This window comes from Hippoglossus hippoglossus, chromosome 2, assembly GCF_009819705.1.
Source record: "Hippoglossus hippoglossus isolate fHipHip1 chromosome 2, fHipHip1.pri, whole genome shotgun sequence".
Lineage (NCBI taxonomy): Eukaryota > Metazoa > Chordata > Actinopteri > Pleuronectiformes > Pleuronectidae > Hippoglossus > Hippoglossus hippoglossus.
The window spans coordinates 10,703,605-10,731,105 of NC_047152.1; the positions used below are offsets into that span (position 1 = coordinate 10,703,605).

Genomic DNA, 27,501 nt, shown 5'->3' on the forward strand with positions numbered 1-27,501 from the left:
ATTCACTTGTTTGTTTGTCACATGTCATCAGGGAGCGGTTATGTAACGTGGCGTCCGTAAACAACAGTGACAAAGTAAGACGTGCTCATGGGGATGCTTTTAATCAAGGGTTTTATCCGTTACGTAAAGCCACCGCTGCCGGCAGCACGCCACTCTGTCTTCAGAAATTACGCTGAGATCTCTGCACCTTTTGTCCACAGCCCCCCCCCCCCCCCACGTGCTGACTGTCCTCTCTGTAAAGTGGTCGTGCTCTCGTCTTATAGACGTTTTTATTTTAGCCACAGTCCTTTGTTTTCCTGCAGGCCTGTTTTCATTAGGCCTAATGTACGAGGTGAAGCATGAGTCATCATCAAGTACGGGGGGGGGGGCTGACAGGCCGGCAGCATCACGCTCTGACACTGGTCCTCTGCATCAGCTGGAATCACCGGCACTGTGACTGCAGAAGCTTTACATGAGATGTGAGACTTTATACCTCCAGTGCTCCCAGTGGCGTCCGAGCCAGCGTCTCCTGCCCGTGTGGGTTAGGGTTAGATCATCGTGTTCCCGCCAGCAGCCGGGAGCTGACTCCGCCTCTGGCCGGTGGAAACACCAGACCCGTCTTCTCCAGGATGAACCAGTACAACTCTGACATCACTTCAGGACCATGAAGTTCCTCCTCTTTACTTCCTGCAGCTTCCTGTCAATCATCACAGCTAAATGACGTCTGATTCCTGATTGGCTGCCTGTGACATCAGATAAACGTCCTCTGACGTGTTGAGAGTAAAAGAGAACAAGAAAGAACAGGTCCCTGTCTTCCCAGTAGAGTGGAGCTGTAGGTCAGAGGTCAGCGTGTGCAGCCGCAGGTCACACAGAGGTCAGAGGTCGCTCAGTGCTGTTACTGGGATTATCTGCAGATCCCAACTTGTCCTGCTTCTGGGATCTGACACCAGTTACATCCAGATCCAGATCAATGATCATGAATAATCAGGTTGTGTCCTGTGGTTCACTGTTGCTGCTCGTTCTCGTGAGGGAGACGTTGGCGTGTCACTGTCGTCCTGCTCGCGCTGCGTCTGTCCACAGAATCAGATTAAGGAGAAAACATCAGGTTGGATGGACGCGCTCATCGACCGGTCTGCGGAGGGAGCAGCCGGTGGGGGGGTAAATGTCAGAGATGTGATATGTCCGAGTGACAGAGATTCACTGTGTCACTGACGGATTGAAACGTATTAGAGACCAACCAGCTGCTCAGCTTCCTGCAGCTGTTCACATCTGGCTGCTGAAAATGTGCCCGATTCATTTATTTCATTGAATCCCTTTGTCTTGTTAACGTCACGTTCTGCAGTGTCTCAGCCGCTGGAACGAGAACATCCCTGATTGTTCTCACTCGTTGTAATCGGAGGTGAAGATGCAGCCGGCGCTCCGACTCGTTCAGCCGCCACATGATGCCCGTGGTGCAGGGATCTCTGGGTAACATCTCCTGGCTGCCCCCAGGGTCCCATTAGGGAAATGTTGTGAGCTGCTCCTCTGTGCGTGATGTTGAAACGCACGGCTGCACTCCGCTGTGAGAGCCGTGTCGTCCTGTGGAGCTTCAGGTGTTTCTCTGAGGACGCAGATGATAAAAGACCTTGTATCGTGCATGAGAGACGAAAACACGTGATGATTCAAACGTGTAAAGAAGACCAGTTTGTATCATGTTCATAAGAAGCATCTGTAAGACGTGTTGTTGAACTGCTCCTTCAAACTGCTCATATCCTTTAAAGAGTCAGTGTCGTTTCCACCTCAGACCACAGACAGACCACAGACAGACCACAGACAGGCGCCTCTCAGTCAGTGGATGGACGTCTTTGCTCTTTTGTGTCGTGAAGTGACAGATTGTCGATGTTGTCGTCTAATCTGTGTCGTCGCTGACGTCCTGCTGAGTCTCCGCTGTTTGTTTCTAAATCCTCCAGCGTGGTCGTGTCATCCCTGATGATGTGATCAGCAGCTTCAGTGTTTAGAAGGTCAGGAGCAACATCTCCTGCCTCAAGGTGAATGTCTCATGATGAAGGTTCATAGATTCAGACTGAACAGGAGAGTCTGCAGGTCTGAACCAGACCAGGTGTGAACCAGTCCTGAATACAGACAGTTTCCAGTGTGTCGATGATCCAGATGCTCAGACTTGAATCTGTGTCGTGGTCCCAGCAGCTGCAGCCCCCCCCAGCCTCACCCATATCCCCCCCGTCTCTCTTTACTATGAGGGGAAGCTCCAGACACTGACCTGAGCAAAACAATAGGTCCAGCGCGGATCTCATGCAGGTATAAAAATAGTCTCCCGGCTCTGCGGCTTCCTGCCACTTAACAATAGTCTGATACGTTTTCTGTGTCGCTGGTTTTGAGCAGAAAGACATTTTGAAACCACACGACTCCGATAACGAAGCTCAGACGAGATGCGACAGAAAACCGATTAAACACAGAGGAGATTCTCTTCCTGAGGAAAATCAGAGCGAGTGTAAAGGAGGAGGAAGTGGGGGAGGGAACGTCTCGCTCCCTGAGGTGGCTGATGTCACTTCCTGCCTCATCGATCGCCCTGCTCACAGAGGACCTGACCTCTGAGCCCGGCTGCAGAGCGACGCTGGGATTCTCAGATTCTTTCATCTATCGAGTCTCGTTTGTGCTGCGTGTTTCTGCGGCGAGCAGCAGATGCTCGACAAACCCTGAAGGCCTCGCCTCCTTCGCCGATAAATGATTCAGTGACTAATTAATTTGACTCCGCCAGCGAAGCCTCATTACACCAGCTCCCTGTGACAGTGAAGGGGCTGTTGTGCTGTTTCATACCAGGGTTCACGTCCTTCATCAGCTCAGCTTGAACAGGTTCAATCCCAGACTCCCAGGTTAACGGTGGAAGATGAGCCTCTGTCTGAACAGGACGTGCAACGGGACTGAAGAGGACACTCGTCTTATATCCACAGTGGAGACTCCAAGCTTTATTGACAGTTGGCAGAAGAAAAGCTCAGAGGAAACCAGACACACTCAGACGTGCTGAGACGTCACTTCTCCGAGGTCGTAAACCTGACGGCAGAGAGAGAGAGTAGTTTGTCTCCCATCTGTCCCTCACTCAGAAAATCAATCCTCCCCTCTTGTCCTCCGAGGTCTCAGGTCACCATCTGTGAGGAGGACGATCCCACCTCCTTTTGTTTTTTTTACTGTTTCTGCTCAACGACTGTGTTTTAACATTCATTCTTCTTCTGGTAAAACACTTGATTCATTTACCAGTTGTGTGTCCGTCTTCTCACATCGTGACAGAACACACAACCTGCTGCTGATGCCTCTGACCTCTGACCTTTCTGTGCTGGATCAATTACAATCACACCAGGACGCTGTTAGTTCCTGGATCCTGCTACTTGTTAGATTAGTCGTTACACACGTACATATAAAGACTTGTACATTTTCACTTTTACGATATTAAAGCGTTAATCAGAGAAATACAATAATCATCACACTGATCTGTTGACGTGTTGTTTGTTAAACGTGTTCTCGCCTAATTTGAACCTTTAGTCCACTTTCCCATGAGATGTGTCTGCTCCTGTTTGTCCTGCTCCTCTGAGGAGGGTCCTGGGCTCCTCACAGGATAGTCTCAGATGAATCTCTTGGTCTGGTTTGGCTGCAGAGGTTTGACAGCGTCTCTCTCTGTGGGGACAGCGTGTCCCCAGCGGCCGCTCACGTAGACGCTCCATGTTAAGTAAGGGATTATCAATCTGCCTCAGCTGTGGTTACAGAGCAGCGCTGACCCCCACAGCATCGGAGGGCCCCGCTTCCTGGCAACTGGACAGAGTCACTGGCACGAGAAACACCGCTAATGCTGTAAGCTGTTTACAAGCGCACACACACACACACACACACACACACACACACACCGTTCTCATGCATCCGCTGAGGCAGTGAGTTCCTACAGTCGTTACTTTTCGTCATTGAGTCTCGTTCTTCTTCGTCCATCACTTTAAATCTTCAGGTAACGACGATATATCTGAAAAGTTAAACTCTCAAAATGATTGTGAGGAGAATACAGATTTAAATTTCGAACAGTGTGTTGTCACGGGGGGTCACGGGGGTCAGGCTGCAGGATGATAAGCCCACAGGAAGTGATCTGTCTCTCACACGGAGCGTCTTCATCACCATGTTACTACATCACGTCCAGAGAACAGTGGCTTTATCTTCTCACGCCTCCTGCACCAGTTGCTCCCTCGTGGTGGAGGTGGTAGATTCTGCTCAGGAAGATGTGACACTGTCAGTAGTTCTAACTGTGGCTGTAGCTGTTGTCTGTCTTTAACCTTTGACCTCTCTCCTGCCTGGTGCCCGTGATGTCGGTGAGTTTGCTCGGCAGGTGCCTGTGGATTTAAAAAAAGAAAACGCTCCCCTCGTCTTTTCTGCTCCACCTAAATGTCAGAATGTAAGAAGGTCGGAGCCTCATCTGTTTGTGTGAGGGTGGAACCGACTCTACGATTATACAAATGTAAACAGAGTCTGGTGCTGTTGTCGTCGTCAGACTGAGGAGGTTGTGTTTCCAAACAAAGCTGCTCTGTTGTGTTTGAGTGTTCGGAGAAGGAACAGAGCGAAGAAGATGATGGACGAGGATTCAAACTGAAGCAGGCTCTATGTGAGAAAGAGAGGAGGAAAGGGAGCAAGGGAAGGTTAGAGGAAGCATGGGAAGGAGCGGAAAGTGGATCCCTCCAGCGGCGCCTCCATCAACAAAGCATTGTGGGAGAAAAATAAGGCGTCTGTGAAACGCAGCTTGTGTGGGAAGCCCCGAATTCCTCCAGAAGTGCAGAGGGAAAACAACAAGCAGGAAGTGTATAGAACGAGTTGTGTGTCGTGAGCAACTGAGATGTTCTGGATTAATACTCAGATCCAAACATCCAGGTTGTTAAAGCTTGTTTGAGGCCTATTGTATTAATGTGGAGTTACAAGTTTAAATAATAAAGTTAATGATGAATATCTGTGTTTACTAAGTGCATTAAAAAGGAATAAAAATGATTACAAGTCAAGTTAGAATCAATAATAATAATAAACCCTGGAGACTGAATAGAACAGATAGTAAAGATGAAGGGTGGAGACCTGATCTGTGACCGTATGTGGAGGTCAAAGGTCAGGCTCAGATTTATTCTCCAGGAGACAAAGAGCTTCTGTCTCTTCTGGACGACTTGAACATCAGAAAGAAAGTCAGTCCGATTGGATCTGAGTCACAGAGTCTGGATTCTTCTCCTCGTTACTGATGAGCTATTTCAGGAAATATCTCTGTTCCGTCTTCAACTTGAAGCCGAGAAACGACAACAAGGTTCCTGGGGAATAAGAGAGAGTTGAAGAAATCTGAAGTTCATGTGTACATTTTATATTCAGACCTTTCTGCCCCTGATTGATAGGGAGGTGAAGGTAAAGAGTAGAAGCTGGTGAATGGTTTGTAGTGAAGAGTTTGGATTGTTCTCATTGTTCTCTGGCTTTATTCACAGAACCAACACAAAGACATGAAATGAATCAATGAGGAATAAATTAGTTAATGTGTTTTATTTTATTAGTTTCTTCAGTTTGACTCAATAAAAATAACGACAGGAACATGTTCGGTGTTTAAACCAGTTGTTGGTGCAGTGGATTGATCACGTAGAGGATCCACTTGGTGCTTTGGCCTGGTTCATACAGAGTGTGTGTCTGTGTGTGTCTGTGTGTGTCTGTGTGTCTGTGTGTCTGTGTGTGTGTTTGTGTGTCAGTGATACATCTTCCTCTCAAGGTCACACACACTCTTCCCAGAGATGAACTCTCTGGGGATGAAGGGGAACTGTACACCAGGCTGGCCTCAGTGTCCCTGATAGATGCTGCACACAAACAGACACACACACACGGACACACACTGCAGACATGTTGTGTTGTGACTTTCATGACAAACTGTGTGTTGTTATGTTGGTGGGACATTGAATACCTCTGTGACTGCTGCTCCTCTTCCTCCTGGAATCTCCTCGTCTTTCCCTCGACTCTTCGTCTGTGTCTTCTATGTGCGTGGCTCCTCTTCTTCATCCTGAGACCTGAGGATTTAAACCGTCTCTGTGGTGATTCTGTGGACCCCAGCGCCCTCTGCAGGCCGGACAGTGAACTGACCTGTGTTTTATAGATCATCTGAAAACCTGGTGTTTCTCCAACATGTGTAAAATAATTAGTTTTCACTTCATATCGAGTTCTTGTTCTTTCTCCAACGAGTTATTGACGTGGGAAACAGCATCGACGCTTTGTTTTCATGAGATGCTCCACACAATTTAATTTTTATATTTTAGTTTTACAGATTTTTTAGTATTGTTGTTTGTATATTTATATATTTTTGTACTTATATAAATTGTTGTTGCTCAGTTAATCAGGTAGTGTAGTGCTCAATGTTCTACAGCAGGTGGCAGCAGGGAGCTATGGTGGTTTTCTGTATGGAAGGAATGCTGGGAATGTTGTGTGTTTGTGTTATCACATTGTGTTGATGTGAATTACAGTATTTCGTACTGGTATTTTACTCTTTTAATCATGCGACACCTGAATATTAATAATCCGAATAATAATAATGAGGTTCATCTACATTTTTATTTGATTCTTATTTGTTGTTAATACTTTTGAATTGAATCTTTAATTTGGTTTCAAACATTGATATTAATGATCATAATCGGTGTTTGGTCGTCAGTGACTCAGCGTTGTGTGAATGTTGCTCTGACAGTTTCTCAGTTGATCCGTCTCGTGGTGTTAATGTGGATCAATCACAGCTATTACACACACACACACACACACACACACACACACACACACACACACACACACACACACACACACACGGGACTCTTCACAGACTCTGAATAATGAATGTCTCCCTCTCTCCGCGCTCTAATGACGTCTCCAGGGAATATCTTGTGTTTGTGTGTACGTGTACGTGTGTGTTCTGTATGAGCGTACATATGTTACCATGACCCCCCCCCCGTCTCACACACACACACACACACACACTCTCTCTCTCTTTTGGGTGAAATGTGTTGTGATTGGTGGAGCTGACTTTGATCAGTCCGCTCTCCTCCCTCCCTCCTCACCCCTCGTCCTCAAACCTCCTCCTGCGCCTCACTTCCTGGACTCCGACCAATCGGCTTTCTCGATTTGACACACCGCTACTTCAGCAAAGCATCTGTCCTATTGTAGCCAGGGATTAAAGTGTGTGTGTGTGTGTGTGTGTGTGTGTGTGTGTGTGTGTGTGTGTGTGTGTGTGTGTGAAGAAATTCATGAATTCACAATCAGCTGATCACCATCTGTGCTGCAGCAGAGACCAGGAAAAATAAACAAAGAAAAACCTTATCATTATTATTTTCAGTAAAAACACTCACTTTCCTTTCCAAGTTTAATGTGATTTAAGTTTCTTTCCACTGAACAGAACATGTTTCTTGTTGCTGTCACTTTGTAAACTCAAGAGAACAAAGACATGAAACCTGATCAAAGGAGCCACAGACACTCTGCGATGAAGAAACATGAACTCTGTTAAAGTTGTTAAATGATTCTCCTGCGTTTTAAATATCAACGTGTTTCTGTGTCACTCACGACTCAGTGGTTAGTTTGTCCTGGTGGGACCACACACACACACACACACACACACACACACACACACACACACACACACACACACACACACACACACACACACCCATCACGTGCCAAGCCAGCCGTGCAAGCCCCCAACCAGTCACCATGGCAACAGCCCTGAGTCTGGAACACAGGGTGGGGCAGGGCATCTTCCTCTCCTTTCTCCTTCTCTCCTTTCCTTCTCTCCTCTTTCCTTCTCAGTTTTACCTCGTCCTGTGTGAACGCACACACACACACACACACAACTCACACACACACTGATTAGCCTCACACAGACAGGTGACCTTCAAGTGTTAATGTAGATAGGTGTGTGTCTTTGTTACTTGTACACACACACACACACACACACACGTTGCCTCCTGTTGTATTGTTTCCTAAATGTTGAACTGAACTGAAAACACTTCCTCCTGCTCTGCAGCGTCACACACGTGTTTTACATGATCCAGGTGTTTCTACATGTTGTGTTGTCGTGTTGTCGTGTTGTCGGCCTCTCACGAACACGCTGGGTTTCATTTGTTCGTTTCCCTGCTACTTTGAGACTCCATCAATAATCTGATCACGGGATTGGTTGATGATGTTTCGGATGAGGAAGACTCTTGTGGTTTTGAGTGTGTTAGCTTAGCTTTAGCCTGACGGAAACTGAAGTGTGTGTGTGTGTGTGTGTGTGTGTGTGTGTGTGTGTGTGTGTGTGTGTGTGTGTGCGCACATTTTGTATTCTCCACCTCTCATGGACTCGTGTGTGCATACAAATGACGTGTGTGTGTGTGTGTGTTGTGTACACACACGTCCACAGCTCTCTGTGCTGTGCAGCATGTGTCTGCAGCATTTCTATGAGGTTTAGAGTTTTGTTGTGTGTGTGTGTGTGTGTACGTTTCTCCTCCTGCCAGCAGGGGGCTTCATGTTACTCCCCCACACCACCTCACCTCACCCCCCCCTCCCCTCCCACTCCTCAGCCCTCTGCTAACTGACCCATTTTCACTGTCTCCAGGGGGGAGAGCGTGAAGGGGGAGTCGTACCTCCTCCCGCTCCCTCGCTCTTTGGTGCAGAAAATAAACTGAGCAGTAAGAGGAAGATGAGGTGTATGTGTGTGCGTCTTTGTGTGTGCGTGTGTATGTGTGTGCGTAAGTGTGTATGTGTCTTTGTGTGGTTGCCATATTTGATTAAAGCGCTCCCCACTGGGTGTTTGCTAAAGACGACTGTCACTGTGGCTCCTGTTTAACCTGTTGTGTGTGTGTGTGTGTGTGTGTGTGTGTGTGTGTGTGTTTTATTTAAATGATGTTCAGACTGAGAGTCTCCTCTGGATCATTTGAATTTCTTTAAACCAATTACAGTGGTTCAGGGCGGAGCTAAGTCCAGGAATCTGTATATTATTGGGCGGGACTGGTTTAGATGGAACATTTACACGTTGGCAGACGATGATGACGATGATGATGATGAAGAAGAATCCGCTCTAATAAAACAGAAGAAGAAGATTGTTCAGGATCACTGATCCGATTCATGGTTTCTATGAAGATGAGGCTTCCTGTAGATCCTGTTTAAATGATTTCTTCTTCTCTTCCTCATCCAGTTCAGTAACAATATGAATTTATGTAGGTAAATTATTCATATTATTTTCAGTGAACGTTGAATATTCCATCTAACGTCCGTCCACTCGTCTTTATCGCTCGGTCTTTTCTTTTCCCATCTCAGGTGGTTGAGGCTCCACCTGCCGGCTGCAGTTGACCTCATTTAACCTCCTGATTCTTGACTGATCTGCAGCTGCTCTCTTCTCAACATCGTCTCAGTGATGATGTGATGATGCTGCTCCTCTCTCTGAGGATGATGGGGGGGGGGGGTGCAGGCTGCAGGTCCTGATAAGAACCTCAGTGTCTCCAGAGACCTGTGGACCTCTGTGCTCGCTCCATTCACTTTGAATCAAGCTTCTTCACGCCTCCTCCAGGGTCTCAGTCCATCTGCACCTCATCATGACGCTAGTAGCAGTTAGCATTAGCTTCCTCTCAACCTCTATTGGTTCTCTACCTTCACCAGCATCAACCCTCCGGTCTCGTGAAGTTGATCCAATGAAGCTGCCTCTTGTCAATCATCCATCTCCAGTGTGATGATGAAGTTATGACTCCGAGAGTCGGCTTCAAATCCAGCGTGAGGATTCACTGCAGTTCTGCTTGTGGATTAGGTTCCTGACAGATTAGAGATTATTAACCAGCTCATTAGTTCATCAGCTCACAACAATCTGCTGTTTCTCCCTGATGGATTCATCTCACACGTTTGAACATCAGATTAGGATCAGACTCGTCTCTACGTGAAACACACACACCCGGGACTCAACTCAATCCTCTTCACGGCTTTCACACCTTGTTCGGTGAACATATGAAATGTGAGTTTCCAGATTCAAGTAGTTTATATTATTCATCAGGAAACTCTTCCTCCTCGTTATCAGTGACAAACTCTTCAGTGGCTGGAACATCAACCACAAGACAACACCACGATGTGCACCGGATCAAAGGCTCCAGGTGCGCTTGATGTTGCGGCGGCGGTGCAGCAGGCGTTGGCGTCTTCCATCTCCAGTAACCCCCCCCCCCTCATCTGCACATCTTTCCTTATCTCCGTCCAGCTCCTGTAACGTGTTGCTGTCGTCAGGTGACATGTTGTGAGGGTGCGTTTGATGAGGAGACAAACACATGGACAGAGGAAAGTGTGTAGCGGTGAAAAGAGAAAGTAGCTGTCGGCTTCTTCTCTAATCTTGATTAATCCCAGTAATAATCCACGAGGCGTCGGGGGGGAGGGGTGTAATCCCCCCCCGCTCACCCCCCTCAGAGGTGGAGAGAGAGAGAGAGAGAGAGAGAGAGATAAAGTGCTGAGAAAACGTTTCCTCTTTAAAGTTCGATCAGAGACGACGATAACGTGTGAGATGAAGAGTTTATCACTTCCCATCATGCATCTCACTCAGTGTTTACATCTAAACAGACAAATAAAAGTATGATGGGATGTTTGTTCTCACAGCTTCAAGTCATCATGACTGTGTGTGTGTGTGTGTGTGTGTGTGTGTGTGAAGAGCTTGACAGGCAGAGCTGAGGCTCCTCCCCCTCCTGTAGGTCCCAGTGCAGACAGTAAAACCTGAACTGGACCTTCTCCTGGATCGTGTTGTGACGTTAACATCAGAGAACTGATCAACAGCTTTTCTGCTGAGTCAGTTATTGACTGAAGGACAGAGTCAGTCTGAGGAGCCCTCATCACCAGAAGCTCTGGAACCTCCTCGTGTTGACGTCTCCGTCTTCTGCGTGTTCGGCTCCTCTTCTTCATCCTGAGATCTTTGTGTTTCACGTCCGTCTCGTGTTAGAAACCTCATCAACACGTCCACTCGTCCTGTGACGTGTGTCTTCAGGAGTGTTGGTGTGGACGGAGAACACAAACCATACTACTGATATAAAGCTTGTATATTAAGTACTCAAGTTAAACCGTGTCAGTACGGACGCAGCCTGAACTCTGAGGCACTTTGACCTGTGGCAGAGTTTTACTTCATAATAATATTTTCTCTTTTTAAAATCCTATTCCTCCAGAAAGTCTTTGAAAGCATCTCTTACTGAAACCTGACTTCTTTGCTCTCGGGTCTGATTTATTTTAACTTTCTACAAGTTAGGCTCATAAAACATAAAGTGTGTGTGTGTGTGTGTGTGTGTGTGTGTGTGTGTGTGTGTGTGTGTGTCTCCAGGTCCGAGCTGTGCATTGACTCCACTCCGTGTTTTCCCACCGTCCCCCGCTGCTGTGTGTGTGTGTGTGTCTGCGTGGTTGTGTCGTTGTGTGTGTGTGTGTGGAGCGCAGAGCTGTGGACCGGGGAATGGGACCGTGGCTGCGGAGCTTTGTGCGCGTGTGTGCGGGTAGAGAGCAGAGTTACTGGGGCCGGTGTGTGGAGGACGGACCGGAGCCTCCTCTGTGAACCCAGCGAGCCTTCAGGCCCAGCGGAGCCGCAGAGAGGAGCCGTTCCCCGGCGGACTGCTGCGCTGCGCTGCGGGGGATGTGCACACACAATGGGAGACGACGCGCTGGCACCGTGCGGGACGCGGCTCTAGAATAACATTCACCCGCGGGTTGTGCGTGATGAGACCGGAGCTGAGACCGGAGCTGTCGGCCGGACCCCGGGCGGAGGAGTCCCGGTGCTGAGGACTCGCTCTGTCCGCTGGAGAAGTGATTCTACCCCGGTACACGGGCTGCCTGGAGCCGGGGACCGCAGCGGAGGAGCCGCCTGCTCGAGGGTCTGCTGCCGGTTCGATTCCGCTGGGACGGACACGGAATGTATTTCCTGCGTCAAAGAGCTGTTTGCACATCTGGATGAGAGGGAAGTCCATGTTTGGTGTTGTGTTGTTTAAAGTGTTTTAAAGCTGAGGTCAGCTTTTTCATGAGGATTCACACAGAGCAGCTCCAGGATTAAAGTGGGTCTTCATCAGACACCTTCAGGTCGGTGTTATCTGCTGCAGACACTCGGAGCGCAGCAGGAGCATGTACCTTCTGGACAGTAGCTGCACTGACAGGATGGACAGGGGCACGCCTCAGAGGAAGACCGTCTACCGCATCTCCCTCACCCTGGTGAAGAGGGAGAGTCTGGACGATGAGGATGGAGAGCAGGACCCCCGGCCGGCGGAGAACCCCAAGGTGGGCGCCTTCCGGCGGGAGGGCTCGGTGGAGGTCCAGCGCGGCGGCCTGCTGGAGCAGCTGAAGGAGGTGGAGGACGAGAACGACGACTTGTCCTCGTCGCACAGATACATGAGGAACTTCAGGACGTTCAGCACGGGGCAGCTGGAGCTGGGGAGGCTGAAGACATCCAGGAAGCAGAGAGAGCTGAAGGAGAAGGCCACCAGCCCGTTAGCAGAGCAGAGCAGCGAGGCCCCCGAGAGCAGCGAGGCCCCCGAGAGCAGCGAGGCCCCGGAGAGCAGCTCGCCTCAGAGGCAGGAGGACGCTCCGAACGAGAGCAGGCAACAGGAAGCCGAGGATCCAGAGAAGATTTCCTCTGAAGCTCCTCACACAGACGCTGCGCTGGAGAACGGCAGCGATCAGAAGAGGAAGAGGCTCCTGAAAGCAAAGAGCGTGGAGGAGAGGAGCTGTGACGCGGCTCTGAACGGCGATGGGACGATGTCTCACTCCAAGAGCAACGGGAAACCAGCTAAAGTTACGTCTCCTGAGACCCCCCCTCCGAAGAGACCCCCCGGTCTCCTGCGGCGCAGCTTCAGCTTCAGGCACTGGACGGGCGGCGAGCTGCTGCGACTGCGGGCGCTGTCCAAAGACAAACACCACAGCAGCTCCGGCTGCATAGAACGTGACACCGGGCCTGATGGCGGCGAGGTGACCCCAGAGGCTGCCGCTGTGCCGCCACCTTCTCGCCAAAACGACCTCACCAGAGAGAAGAGCAGGACCCTGGAGGTCGGAGCCGTCCTGAACAAGACGGACTCCATGACCGAGCTGAGCCGCTGGGAGAGAGCTCGCGGCAGCAAGAACCGGACGCTGGACAACAGCGACCTGCAGCGCCTGGCGGCCGAGAAGGACGCATCAGGTGGGGGGTTCCTGCGGGGAGGAGGCGGTCGCTCCAGTGAGAGGCGCCTGGTTCGCTTCTTCAGCGGGATCTTCTCCAGGAGGGACGGGGCGTCCACTTCCACGCCGGTGGGAAGCCCCAGCACCAACCGGTCCCTGCGGCGCAGCAGGAGGGCGGGGCTGTCCCAGTCCAGTACGGAGAGCATGAACGGAGGAAGCACTGACGGTAAAACCACTGATCTCTGTCTGTGTTCGTCTGTCAGCTGCCAGTCGGGTTTTAACCATATTTCATTCACAGGGAGGAAATACTGAGGTTGATAGTGGTTTTCGTTTTGGCCTCATTTAAATAACTCGCATGTGGCCCCTGAAAGCTCAGCCCGGCCCCTCGTCATCACTGTGAGTTCAGCTGGTTTCATCTTGAGACACGTGGACGTTTCCTCCTCTAATTGTCTCCTGGCCCCTGAGAGGAGTCGAGGGCCACGTCTGGGCCCCGGAGCCTCAGGTTGGACTCAGTGACTCAGCTGCTCAGCTTTCTCCTTCAAACACTGAGGCAGAAACATGAAGTGATTTTAAACTGAGTGGATTCACACAGAGAGTTTGTCAAGGTTGAAACAGCAGGGCTCAAGGAGCAGTGTGTGTCTGTCGGTGTGTGTGTGTGTGTTTGTTTGTTTTGGACAGCAGGGTGATGTTTGGTTGTGTCAGTGACGACCACACGCTGCTGTTTGTCTTTCATTACCCTGAGAATGAAAAGGACCTCAGTTCTTCTCTGATAGCGACGAGAGCGAGAAGTGAGCTGAGTCACTTGTTCGTGCGTCTGTTGAAACCTCCTGAAACACAGAGAGACGAGCGAACAGGAAAATGTTTTTGAAATAGCAGCGAGGAGGAGACATGAGAGAGAAGCAGAAGTTTGAGTCTGGAGACCAGGACGTTTTTTATCTTTATCCTAAAAGGAAGGTCGTCTGGTCATGTGGCTGCAGCAGCTTCAGTGAGGTGTGCAACACGCACACGCACGCGCACACACACACACACACACACACACATATACACACACATATACATGCATATTTGCAGCAACACAAACAACACACCCTCAGCATCCTCTTTCCATTTAGAGGGGACGAATGGAAAACATGACGAGAGAGGAAGTGGATCTGTCCAGACAGAGGGACAGAAAGAGGGGGGGATAGACAGAGGGACAGACGGAGGGAGGGCCAGACAGACAGATAGAAAGACAGAGGGATGGACAGACAGACAGAGGAATGGACAGATAGACAGAGAGAGGGGCAGACAGATAGACAGACGGACAGATGTGCTTTCCTGTCACTTTTCTCTCCACCAGCCTCCCTCCAGATGTTTGCAGCTGCAGCAGCAGTTTCACACGTTGTCACCTCTGCAGCAAATCAAGTTCATTCATCCTGCTGTGTCCTGTGTGTGTCTCTGTGTGTGTGTGTGTGTGTGCGTGTGTGTGTCTCTCTCGCTCTCTCTCTCTGTGTGTGTGTGTGTGTGTCTGTGTGTGTGTGTCTGTCTGTGTGTGTGCGTGTGTGTGTGTGTGTCGCTGCCACGTCCTGAAGTAGAAACGACACATTTAGGATCTTGTGAAACTCTGCAGTGAAAGTTTTTCTCTGGGTCTGGTGAAACTGGAGCCTGATGTTTGTGGATGATTTCAGACGTTGGTTCATTCTGTGGTTTATAGAAGAAGGAGTCGTCTGCACATCTGTAGCCCCACAGATGTGCAGGTGAAAAGGAAGAAGTACATAAGGTAACGCCACCTGGAAGCTCAGCGACCTGCTCCACCTTCCTGCTTGGAGGACATGGTGTTTGAGTCCCAGTTGGTGAAGAGAATCTTTATTCTTTGTCCTCAGGCAGGTTCCTGATCCCGGAGGACGACTTACAGGTTTAACTGTCCTGTCGGGGGGTTATGGGCGGAGGTGTGTGGTTGTGGGGGGGTGGAACTGCCACATTGTTAGGATTCCTGAGTGCTGGTCACAGCAGAAGGATCCTCCAATGAGCTGCCAGGTGACGTCCTGTGACAGGTCGAGTGTTGAAGAGATAACCTGTGTGTGTGCTGCTGGTTTATAAAATAAACATTAGGCCTTTTCTTTGTCAACATCTTTAACTTTCTGCTTAAAGCTGCAGGAGAGTAGATGAACTATATAAGAGCTCGTTAAAGACAAATGATTTCAGTGTAGAGATGTTCGGAAAACGCCAAAAAGTCCCGGTTGGACATCGGCGAGGAGCGATGAAGCTACCATGACGCTCTTTCCCCACAAATCACTTCTTCTTCTTCTTCTTCTGTGCCGATTGTTCTTCTCTTTGTCGGTGGACGTGTCTGAAAATAAATATCATGGCAGCTACTGTTCCGTGTGTCGGTCGAACTTGGAGACAAACGTCGTCACCTTGACATTGAAGATGTCAGTTGGTTGAGAAGTTAATCAGCAGATCTTATTCAGAAGATCCTCAGACACAGAAACAAACACACACACGTCAACCAACCACACCCATTCACCCTGACCTCACTGTGTGTGTGTGTGTGTGTGTGTGTGTGTGTGTGTCAGCGAGCGGCCACAGGGAGTAAATGTCAGGGAATGTGTGAGTGAAAGGGTGTGGGTGTGTTTTAAGGGCGGACGATCTGTATATGCGTGTGTGACCTATATCCACAGCCATGCAGAAGTAATGTGCACGACATGTGTGTCAGAAGGCACACACACACACACACACACACACACACACACACACACACACACACACACACACACACACGGTTGCCAATTACTTGTTCTAGGTTTGCATCAGTTTATCCTCTCGACTCTGAGAAAACACTCCCTCTCTATCTCTCTCTCTCTCACACACACACACACACACACACACTCTCTCTCTCTCTCTCTCTCTCTCTCTCTCTCTCTCTCTCTCTCTCTCTCTCCCTCTCTCTCTCTCTCTCTCTCTCCCTCTCTCTCTCTCTCTGTCTGTCTGTCTGTCTCCCTCTCTCTCTCTCTCTCTCTCTCTCTCTCTCTCTCTCTCTCCCTCTCTCTCTCTCTCTCTCTCCCTCCCTCTCTCTCTCTCTCTCTCTCTCTCTCTCTCTCTCTCTCTCCCTCTCTCTCTCTCTCTCTCTCTCCCTCTCTCTCTCTCTCTCTCTCTCTCTCTCTCTCACACACACACGTGCACGTGCACACTCACACACTCATCAGATACTTTGACTTGCAGCGCCTTTGCTCCTGCAGATGAAGCGTTGGTTAAACCTTTTGATCCTCTCTGCTTTCCCATTATACATAAACTAGGTCTGCACACACGGTGCATCTCTATCTCTGTGAGGACCCTCAGCCCTTAAACTCACTTTGTTGTTTACCCTGAAAGTGACGAGTGGATAACGTGTCCTCGCGTAGAACTCACGTGTGTCCCCACAAAGACGGAAGAGCCTGTGGACACACAGCCTCAGATACTTGAGTCTCCAGTACAAAAGATATAATAGGGAGAAAATCCTATTAGAGAAATGCTGCAGGGAGAAAAGAGATGGAGGTGACCCTCCTCCTCCTCCTCCTCCTCCTCCTCCATGTTTACCTCCTTTTCTTTCCTCAGACTCGCCTCAATCTCTCCTTCCTCTTTCCTCCATGCTTTTTATTTCTTTTCTGTTGCTTCTTCCCCCCCTCCTCCTCCTCCTCCTCCCTTCTCTCATCTGGATTCCTCTCCTCGTCTTCCCTTCACCCTTATGATTTATGTATGCATCCTTGCTGTTTTCCTTCCCTCTCTTCTCTGTCTCCTTACTTTCTTCATACTTTACCTTCCTCATCTCCATCGTTCCCCCTCTTCCCTCCTATGAGTCAAAGCTAAAGCATTAGAGTGAGTCACAGGCCCCCCCCATGAGCATTGAGTGCAGAATAACATCTGGCTGCAACTAACTGTTCTTTTCATTATCGATTACACACACAAATATTATATTTATATCATTTAAGCGGTGAAATTCTCATCAAACCATCAATTCATTTCCAAATGATTATTTGATCATCAAACTGGTCTGCGATTGATTTGAGTTAGCACGATAGCATTAAGCTAGCAGGTGCAGATGCTAACATAATAGAACCGAGTTTGGTTTGAGCTCGTACAGTTTACGACGAACCCTAAAGATCAGTGGAGGACACACTCTGGAGTTCGGTCTCCAGGTCGTAGAGTCCAGGAGCCGAGGACTGTGGGATTTCACAACTGGGCCAAGGACTGTACTGGTTCTTTAAGTGTCCGACTGGGACGCTGTCTCTATTTCTGTCCGTCCACCTTTAATGCTCCGTTTAGACTGGGTCAATATGACGGGGAGTTTCAGGGCCAGTGGGGGGGTGTGTGTGTGTGTGCGCACTGAGCAGCAGTGTGTTAAATCGAGCAGACCACAGTGTGACTGTGAACCACAGGCTGAAAACAGCTGACTGAGGAAGAGGAGGGAACATGAGCTGATTCACCAGATGAAATGTGAGGATTGAACAAATGAGTTTGACTTTGAAGGAATTCTCCAGAGTGTGTTTCACATCTGAAGTACAGGAGAACTCGCAGCACTGACCGGTCTGTTGTGTTTCTATCCCTAAACATTCAGTGTCAGTCGTACCTGTAGAGTTCAAGGTGCTTCTCCTTCAAAATGCAGACTGGAAGAGCTGGTAATCGAACCACCAACCTTCTGCTTCGTGTACGACCCGCTCTACCTCCCGAGCCACAGCCAGTGGCTCAGTGTCAGTTTGAAGCGTTTCTTTGTGCTGAACATTATTCTGACTCTGTGGCGTCGGCGTGTCGGAGCGTCGCCTCCACATTCGTCCCGTTTCTCAGTCTCTCCGACTCGATGCCCCCGCCCCCCCGACACTAGCAGGGTTTTATAGGCGCTCGGTTCTCATTAGCCGGCTGCCGTGTCACCCCTGTGCCAGAGGTCGTTCTGGGGTGAAAGAGCATGTGTGGGAGGTCTGTACGTCCTCACCCTTCTCCTCCCCCATCCTCTGCTCCCTCCCTGTTCCTCCTCACTTCCTCCTCCTGTGTGTGTGTGTGTGTGTGTGTGTGTGTGTGTGTGTGTGTGTGTGTGTGTGTGTGTGTGTGTGTGTGTGTGTGTGTGTGTGTGTGTGTGTGGGGGGGTTGCAGGGACGTGCTCCCTTATTTGAACAAGCCGTTGGAAGCAGTGAAGTATCACCACACACACTCTGAAACAGCAGCAGTGTGTGTCTAAGCCTTTCTGCTTCATAGACGACGCCTCTGTAACATGACAGTGTGTGTGTCTGTGTGTGTGTAGTGTAGTGTTTGTTCGTCTTGTGAGGACACACGTGTTGAGACATAACTCAATAGAGTTTTGGGTAGAGACTTGTTTTCGGGTTCAGCTCAGGTTGGTGTTACATGAGCAGATGTTTTTAGTGGGTACGTTTCCAGGAATCGAACATGAGGCCACGTCCACATTAAAACATTTCAGTTTTAAACTCATCCCTGTTGCTGTGGAGCATCGGAGACTAAACGCTGCTGGTCTCAGTTCAGTTTGAAGGCTCTGGTGTTTTAGTGGAGACCAGTAGAAACTGAAGCTGCGTCCAGATTCCGAGAACTCGTCCTTCAGAAGACGCCTGGTTCTCGTCCTCCTGATGATTTATCAACATGGTCCTTTTCTGTCTCTTTCTCCAAACGTGTTGAACATGGATCAGAAGCTTCGTCACCGTTAAAGAGAAGATGAAGATATTCATCTGGTGTGAATCTGGTGTTGATTTGAATCGTTGTCGTCACACAGTAACTGTTCTGCTCTAATATGAAGCTACACAACATCTACACACAGTTGTGTTTCCACCTGTGTGTCATGGCTTCACCTGTCCATCATACTTAGGACACGTGAGTCATCCGCTGTGTTTAGGGCTCCTGAGTGATTTGTAATAAGTCAGTCACAACACAGACCTATGCTAACTGTGTGTGTGTGTGTGTGTGTGTTTGTGTGTGTCTGTTTGTGTGTTTGTGTGTTTGTTGTCCTGGTTACGTGTTAGCTGTACATCCTGTAATCCACTGCTGGCTGAGCGGTGTCACAACTCTCTGCACCCCCGCTGCTTTAAGCTCTTACATAAGGATCAAATCCATCGCAGGGCGGATGACAAGGACACTGACTGATGCAACACACACACACACCCACCCAGACACACACACACAGACACACACCCTGAACCCTTTGATACCCAGAATCCACCAGCACCAAAGCAGCAGAGTGTCACTGAGTTTAGATTTTAAAATGCACAGATTTCTGATGCAGGACGGCTTTAACACATGATGTAAGCAGGCTGAAACACACACACACACACACACACACACACACACTGTCATGTAGCTGTCCTCCTCCTCCTCCTCCTCCTCCTCCTCCTCTTCATCATGTTTCCAAGCAGAAGCGGATGTTAGAAGAACAAAGGGAGCTGTAATCAGAGAGGAAGCAGAGAGAAGCTTCATGTGAAGATGCTAATAAACCTGAAATTAACCTGAACAACACTCAACACTCTGTGTGTGTGTGTGTGTGTGTGTGTGTGTGTGAGACAAACAAAACACTGCCACATGTGTGTCCTCAGCTTCTAAATTAACCCTCAAAACTGCTGCTGCCTCAGTTTTCATCCCTGTTATGATGTCACACCTCGTTATCAATCGTTCTCCAGATTGTATTCTGGATTCATCGATTGTGTGAACTCCAAAATGAGGACATATGAGATGATATAGCTGCTGATGATACATTTATTCTCTGCGTCCTGATTGAAGGATCTTTGGTATCGAGGGACATCAGACACTGAGTCTTATCCCTTCACAGGCTCAGAGACACAGTTGATTCACAGCTTTTCTTCAGTAGAAATACAAATAGAGACCAACAGAATCACACTCAGGCTTTGTGCTGCGTTGTGAGGAGTTCAAATCAAACTCTGCTGCCGAGGTTCTCAAAGAGGTTGTGATGAGACTCAGCAGAAGAGGAGCAGTGGCTGCCTGGTCGTCACGTCGCCTCACAGCACGTCTATATCCTCAGGGTCCGAGCTTATTCACGTCTTTGTCTAAAATCTATGTTTCAGGTCAAGAACACAGCGTCTCTGCTTCACGTCAGCTTGTATCTGGTGAAGTTCTTCTGTTTGTGTCACTCAGGAAACAACACACTTCATCCTCTTGTTTTCTACCACAGCTGCAGACTTTGTTTCTCTTGTTTAGTTTGAGCAAAACACCTGAACCACAAATAATCATTTTTAATTAGTTTTCAGTGTGAAAGTCTCTTTTCATCTGAGGCTGAAACCTGGTTATTCTTCTAAATTATGATTTATTGACGTTTAGAAGTGTGTGATACGACGCAAACACATTATTAAGATCTATCAGACATCTAGTTGTGCTGGACAACTCCTAGTGTGTGTCTGTGTGTGTGTAGATGATGAACCAGTCAGGAGCTGGTGCTGTGATGGTGCTTTTATTTGATTTGGGTGAGGATGAAAGCTGCTGGCAGGCTGCCGACACACCACCACTGTGTGTGTGTGTGTGTGTGTGTGTGTCTGTGTGTGTGTGTGTCTGTGGTGGGGGGAGGGTTGTGCGACTGATTAAAAGGCTGATATTTAGGTCAGTGTGTGTCCTTGTGTCAGTGGTGTGATGTGTGAGTCTGCAGGGACGAGTTGTTATAAACAACCCACACGTGTTCATTAGCTGTATCGATGAGCACTTATTGATGACTGGTCTCTGATCCCTCGTTCAGGTGAACATCACGTTAACGGCTCTTCTTCCGGTTTGGCTGCTCAGTTTTAGATTATATAGAGTTATATGAAAATGAAGTTTCATTGGTTCATTTCTTTTAGCTCCGCCCTCGCTGACGTCTTCCATCTTCCTCATTATTCACTGTCTCACACACAAACGTCCTCTTTCTCTCACACCTGCTGCCGTCGGACCACTGAGGGTCGCCTCAGTCCGCCGCCCCTCGCTGCCTCACGCCGCCTCTCGCTGCCTCACGCCGCCCCTCGCCGCCTCTCGCTGCCTCTCGCTGCCAGCGCCTCCGGTATCGGGGAGGCGTCCTCTCGCCGTCCCTCCACCTCCCACGGCCTCGGGAACAGCTGGGCCGCCTGCGGACGCCTCACACAGGCCCCGCTGTCGAGGAGGACGTGGGAACGAGAAGCTCTGCAGCTAGTCAGGATTAGATGAATGTTTGAGTCTGATGGGAACGTTGGTGAAGAGAGGATGAGCTGAACTGGGGCCAGTTAAAGCAACACATCAATAACTTTATTTATAGTGGATCTTTCTGACGTTAATACAGCTCAGATGGGAGGAGAGGTATTCACTCGTTCAGTTTTTTACAGTGCAGATGATTCTGTGACAGAATGACAAAGTTGACCTCCCGCTCTGTTTCTGTCGTTGTCACTCGACTGCCCTCTCACTCTTCTCTGGCGTGTCAGTGTAGAGCGGCTGCAGGTCACGTGTCGACCTCCGGGGGGCCTCCTGTTGTAATTGCCGCTCTCGCTCTGGATGTGTGTGTTCATTCAGCTCCACAACGCGTGTGATGTGAATACTAAGCAGCCAGTGAGGCCAGACGCACATCGCCCGCCGGGGTCAGAGGTCGACTCCATCGACTCCATCTCACCCCGGTTACGATCCTGCAGAACGGAAACGTGACCCTGAAACGTTGCTGCACAAAGTCAGTCACTGGAGTTGGAGCGACAGGAAGTTCCAGAGAAAGTGTGTGAAGTGCAGTGCATGATGGGAGTTCTGTTCAGGTCTGTGCCATCAGAACTACAGGAGCGAGGCACTGAAACAGAGGCAGAGCGGCACACGTCCGTCAAACCTGCGACAACAGACACACTAACGAGGTTCTGCGTGAAATCCGATCAATCGAAGCTTCTCTGTTTACCACCTGGTCACATCGGCCAATCACAGCACGGCGCCTTTGTCTCTGCTGGTGCACGGTTGGTCGCCTGCCATCCTCTTCCTGCCTCCACTTCCTCAGGCGGCTTTAAACAGAGTGTGTGTGTGTGTGTGTGTGTGTGTGTGTTCACTCTTCACACACACACATCTGGAGGAAATACCCACAATACCAGAGGATCATATTTTTTAATAAAACCCCTCAGTCATCAATCAGAGGTATGAGGGAGCCATCTTTGTCTCTGACTTCTCTTTCTTCTCTTCCTCTCTTCTCTTCCTCTCCTGTTTTTAAACTCTCTCACCTCCTCTTCATATCCTCTTTCTATCTCTCCTTCCTTAAGACCTTTCATTCTTTCATCCCTTATCCTCCCTAACTCCTCTTAATGTCTCCTTCTCATTTTTATCCCTCCTCTCCTAACCCCATCCCCCTTTCCTTCTTCCTTACCTCTCCTTGCACCTCTTGTCTATCTATCCTTTCTTACTTCCTTTCTCTACCCTCCTTACCTTCTTTCCTTCCCAGAGCGATCTTCTCTCCTCTCTCCTCTCTCCTCCTCCAGACGATGCTGTTTTCAGTAAATTACAGTTTCCTGTTACTGACCGTGTGTGTGTTTGTGTGTGTGTCTGTGTGTGTGTGACCACAGTGTAGTTATTTTAAACACAACACTCACTCACTTCTGCTTTGTTCCATAAACAAACTATAAACATGAGGAATAACTGACTGTGTGTTTGTATATATATATATATGTGTGTGTTTGTGTGTGTGTTTGTGTGTCGTTAACTCGTCAAACAGGTTTAATTAACAAAGTAAAACAACAAATCAATAAAATGATGATAAATATAAGTTAACACCTGATATTCTTATTCTTGGGCATTTTGAATCAATCTTCAGGACTAACGAGTTTAATTTATCTAATTACACAAAAAACAATGAAGTGCAAGAAAATATGATGAAGAAAGAAAATGTAAATAACAAAGTGATTGTTAATGTTTTAAAATTTGTTAAAGGAGTTTTATTATCATTATTCAATTCACACAATAAAAACTTAAAGACTTTGTACAAAGTAAGAGAAATAGATGTCAGTGTTGTGATGAGGCTGAGGAGCAGGAAGACGAAGACGAGTTCAACGAGGGGAGGGGAGAGATGTGGTGAAGGGCAGAGGCTGAGAAGATCTGTTGTCATGTGACTGAGGAGGCAGCGCCGCTCTGATTTGACACACACACACACACACACACACACACACACACACGTATACACCACCTTGCCCCGAGGGGTTGAACCGCCACGCGTTACCCATGATCCCACAGAGTGTGTGTGTGTGTGTGTGTGTGTGTGTGTGTGTGTGTTCAGACAATAGTGTCACTGCAGCTGTCTGAGTGTGTGTTCTTACCAAAGATCATCCATTTAAACCTGCCAGCCTGCATCACCCAGGGCTGTGTGTATTTAAGTGTGTGTGTATTTAAGTGTGTGTGTGTGTATTTAAGTGTGTGTGTGTGGGGGGGTTGTCACAGTTGACGTTTTCTTCTCATTTAGCAGACGCGTCTCGACCTGCTGGCAAAAACAAAAACAGATTTTCTTCTATTTCTGCAACAAAGAAAAAGTGACTTTAAAAAGTTCAGCTCCTTCTCATCATGTTAATATAGTTATTGTTCATATAGTAATTGTTAATACAGTAATTGTTTAGAATATGAACCTGAATCGTGGACGTTGTGCGGCACTGAGCAGTCGTTGGGTTTTTACCAGATGTGGTCTCTTTGCTCTGTGACCTTCATTAACCCTGTCCTCACTCCAGGGGGCGCTGAGCTGCAGCCAGTACAGTGCATTCTACTTTATGATCCAGTGGAAGTGAACCACTCACAACAGGAAGCTGTGAACGTCTCCTGCTTGTTGTCAGGATGTTGTCAACATGTCTGACGACTGACAGATATTCACTTTGTGTCCTGTCGGCTAATTGACAGAGAGCGTGTGAACCAACCTGTCGTTAAGACCCGACGAGCCAAGATGGAGTCACATCCCTGAGCTGTCACACGTGGAGGAGGAGGCGTCTCCATCAGCTGTTCCTCCATCAGATCATCAAAGATCAAACAATCTGTATCTTAGCTGTGTGGTTAAAACTTAGCTGGTTTGTCATCATGTCCGGAGTGAAGTGTGTTTTCTTTGAGGTGTGTTTGTCAGAGCAGACGTATTGTTCTTGTTAACCTCCTCGGTTGAGGAAGAACCAGTTTCCTGACGGCGGCGGCGACGTGTCGCTCTGACTCTCAGGGATTCCCAGCATGCCTCAGGACACGGGCCGGTGTTGTGGTGCGACGGTGGAACGTCCGCTGACGTCACGGTGAAGTCGGTGGGACTTGTTGAGCAGCATGCTGGATGAGTGCGTGGTCATGTGACACGTGTGTGAAGCCTCACTTGTTTATTTTCATGCGTCAGCTTCTATGTCCCAGACGAACTTCCCTTGGAACATCCTTGAACCCTGAAGACGCAGCGTGATGATTGGCAGATGGGCGTCGTGCTCCGCCCCCTGCCGGCTGCACACCGCCCTCTTTCCATCACAGATCAGAACACAAGCCGTCAGCTCGCCTCTCTGCCGCCGCCGCCGGGCAGCGTTCTGGTGCCAGCGTTCTGGTGCCAGCCTCTCGATGCCGGGCTCCGGTCCAGAGCAGCGAGAGGCCGATCGGGTCCAAACCCCCCCGCAGGGTGTTGGTGTGCGTTTGCAGTAATTACCAGCAGCTCGCCAGCGAACCGGGGCGGCTGATTGGCTGCGGCTGCTCACAGGCCTCAGTCGTTCAGAGGTCGACTCTGACTCAGACTCAAACTGCTGCAGAAAACTGTGAAGTTGTATTTCACACGCAGCTGCTTTGTATTATTCACCTCCAGCTTTATGATCCTCAGGGGATTTAAAGACTCGGGAACGACCGGCTGCTGTTTTTCTTTTCACACCTTTGACCACTTGTACAAACACAAAGACTCTAATGACGGAAATTAGGCTTTTACAGCGAGAAAGAAAATAAAGTTAGAGCCTCGAGTAAATCTATTAAATCACTTACGAGGCAAAAACAACCAAACTTCTGTTTCCTGCTTTGTCAGTTTGAGTATTAACGTCACCGAAGACATTTCATTCGCCAAATTAACAGTTTATTGACATAATAAAAGTCTGGAAACTGCATTAAATAGATTCAATAAAAAGTCCAAACCACAACTCATCCAAGTAGTAAAATATAAAACTATCACATCAGAATGTGTCCAGTTGAAATAGTAAATCAGGAATTACTTATCTCTTCATTTACATGTGACGTGAGTATATCTTTACAGCTTTTATTGTTATACATTTACTTTATTTCTTTACTTTCCTCAGCAAATATCAGAAATCGTGAATTATATTTACTGCACAGAAACATTGAATTTAGCTTCTTGACTTTAAATGATTCCGTCTGTCTCTCCTGCTGTGTCCAGGTCTGATTCTCCATCTGAAGCTCCAACGTGAATTTAAAAATAAATCTAAGTTGTGTCTTGACTCAGAAAAGAAGAATTTAACCACGAGAAAAGAGGCGTGGCTGTGTTTGATCATGTGATCGCTGAGTTCCCACAGTGTAAACACAGATTCAGTCGAACCGGCTTTGAACGTGAAGGTTTGTTGATGTTCGGTCGAGTGATGTCATCGACGATCTGAATCCACACCTCGTTTATTCTTTATCTTTTTCTGTCCCTCCACTTTCTTCTGAACAGATCAGATGGAGATCTGAGGATATTTTAGTTTCTAATACGTAAATATTCAGTTTCACTGGACTTCCAGCTGCTTTTATTTTGAAAGAACTGAAGCTGCAGCTGTCTCATCAACCTGTGAACTTACAGAATAAAAGTCCACATGTTTAAAACATGAGTATTTTAACATCCCACACGTTTGAAGCAGGAGACGGAGCCGTTGACATTTTAAATCCCAGTGAGGAAATGAAACTTTCACTTGCATCCTTTCATCTTCTTTCATCCCTCACTTCCCTTTCTCTCCTTTCCCCACATTCCTCTTCCTCCCGTGTCATTTACCCACAATGCACTGCGTGCAGCAACACGCTGTTTCTCGTGGCGTTTCAGGGTTTGAACCTGATGGAACTTGAACGCAGCCTCCAGCTCAGACCTCGTTAGATCAGGTTGTGGGTCCTTGTTGTCGTGTTTGTTGCTGTTGTGTGTGTGTGTGTGTGTGCGCGTGTGTGTGTGTGTCGTCCAGCTGCCTTCACATAAACACACACTCTTTGTGGCCACAGAAGAACACAAACATGTCAGAGAAGTATTTGGACGCTGTTGTAACAGGAGGATGAGGACAGGGGGCGTTTGATTTATTCACCAACACGTCTTCGGGTTCTCAGTTTTCACATCAGGGCAGTTTAGATGATTTCAGTTTTCATATCTTTTGGTTACTGAAGGTTTGTAAAGATGTTGAGTTCAGTTGAACATATTTAAATGTGTCTCTGTGGAAACAGGCTGACGATCCTCTGGTGACGAGCACAGAACAAGTTCCTCGTTCCTCTGAGGAAGAACCAAACGAGACGCTTTACTTTGAAGGCCTCCTCCTCCTCTTGTCTTCCTCTCCTCCCGAGTTCTCTGCGTTGGCACCGAGGGATGAAATGATGGAGGGATGGATGGAGGAGTGTTTTCACTCCCATGACGCTCGCTCTCATTTCCATGTTTTTTGTCCCCGAGCGATGAAGAAGTGGAAGAGCTCCTCTTCTCCATCTTCTACCATCTGTTCCTGTTCTCCTCCCTGCCCTGGTTTCCTCTCTTTATTCTTCCTCTCCATCTCTCTCTCTCTCCCTTCATCTGTTGCTAGTTGTTCTTGAGTGAATCTTCTTCTTTCCTCCGTCCACGATGTAAAGTCCAACGAAACCGATTCTTGTCTTTTCACCTTTGACGAGGACCTGCCTCCATTTTCCTGTCGACATCCTCCTCCTTCAGAATAAAGACAACAACACAGAGCAGTGTGTGTGTGTGTGTGTGTGTGTGTAATTGTGTGTGTGTGTGTGTGTGTGTGTGTGTGTGTAGTTGTGTGTGTGTGGGTGTGTGAGAGAGTTGACTGAGTTCAGACGTGTCGCCCACACGTTCCCAGATGTTTTCTTTTCTCCGGTGCTGACTCGACACAGTTTGGTCCAATCAGCGTTTCTGTGTTTGTCTCTCTTCATCCTGACGCTCAGCGAATCGCTGACTCAGCTTCAAGTCGGAGCTGCAGCCACACAAGTGTTTCATATGAGTGATGATCTGAACACACGCGTCACATGACCATGCACACACACTGGTCATGTGACGTAAACAGGAAGTAGATCGTCTACTCTGCAGGTAGCTATAGCAACAGGGATGAGAACCCTTTAAACCTGAATTACCAGTCTGGTTAAACCGTCGACCAGTGGGCGATGATGCCAGGGGCTCGGACTGGGAACCAGCTTATAGGGAAACCGGAGGGGCCCTGAAAACAGGAAGCAGCTGGATCAACATCCTGCCTGGCAGGGAGGGAGGGGCCGGCCCCCGACAACAGGCTCACGTTTGTAAAA

At 48.5% G+C, this 27,501-nt stretch overlaps 1 protein-coding gene across 1 annotated transcript in view; it reads left to right on the forward strand.

The window, feature by feature from the left end:
- The first annotated feature begins 11,333 nt into the window (after window positions 1-11,333).
- LOC117777501 (arf-GAP with GTPase, ANK repeat and PH domain-containing protein 1-like) overlaps window positions 11,334-27,501 on the forward strand; it is a 55,309-nt gene continuing 39,141 nt past the window's right edge. Inside the window, exon 1 of the mRNA XM_034612319.1 lies at window positions 11,334-13,348. Within this exon, the coding sequence (XP_034468210.1) occupies window positions 12,097-13,348 (1,252 nt within the window). The 5' untranslated portion in view covers window positions 11,334-12,096. The remainder of the gene's footprint in view (window positions 13,349-27,501) is intronic.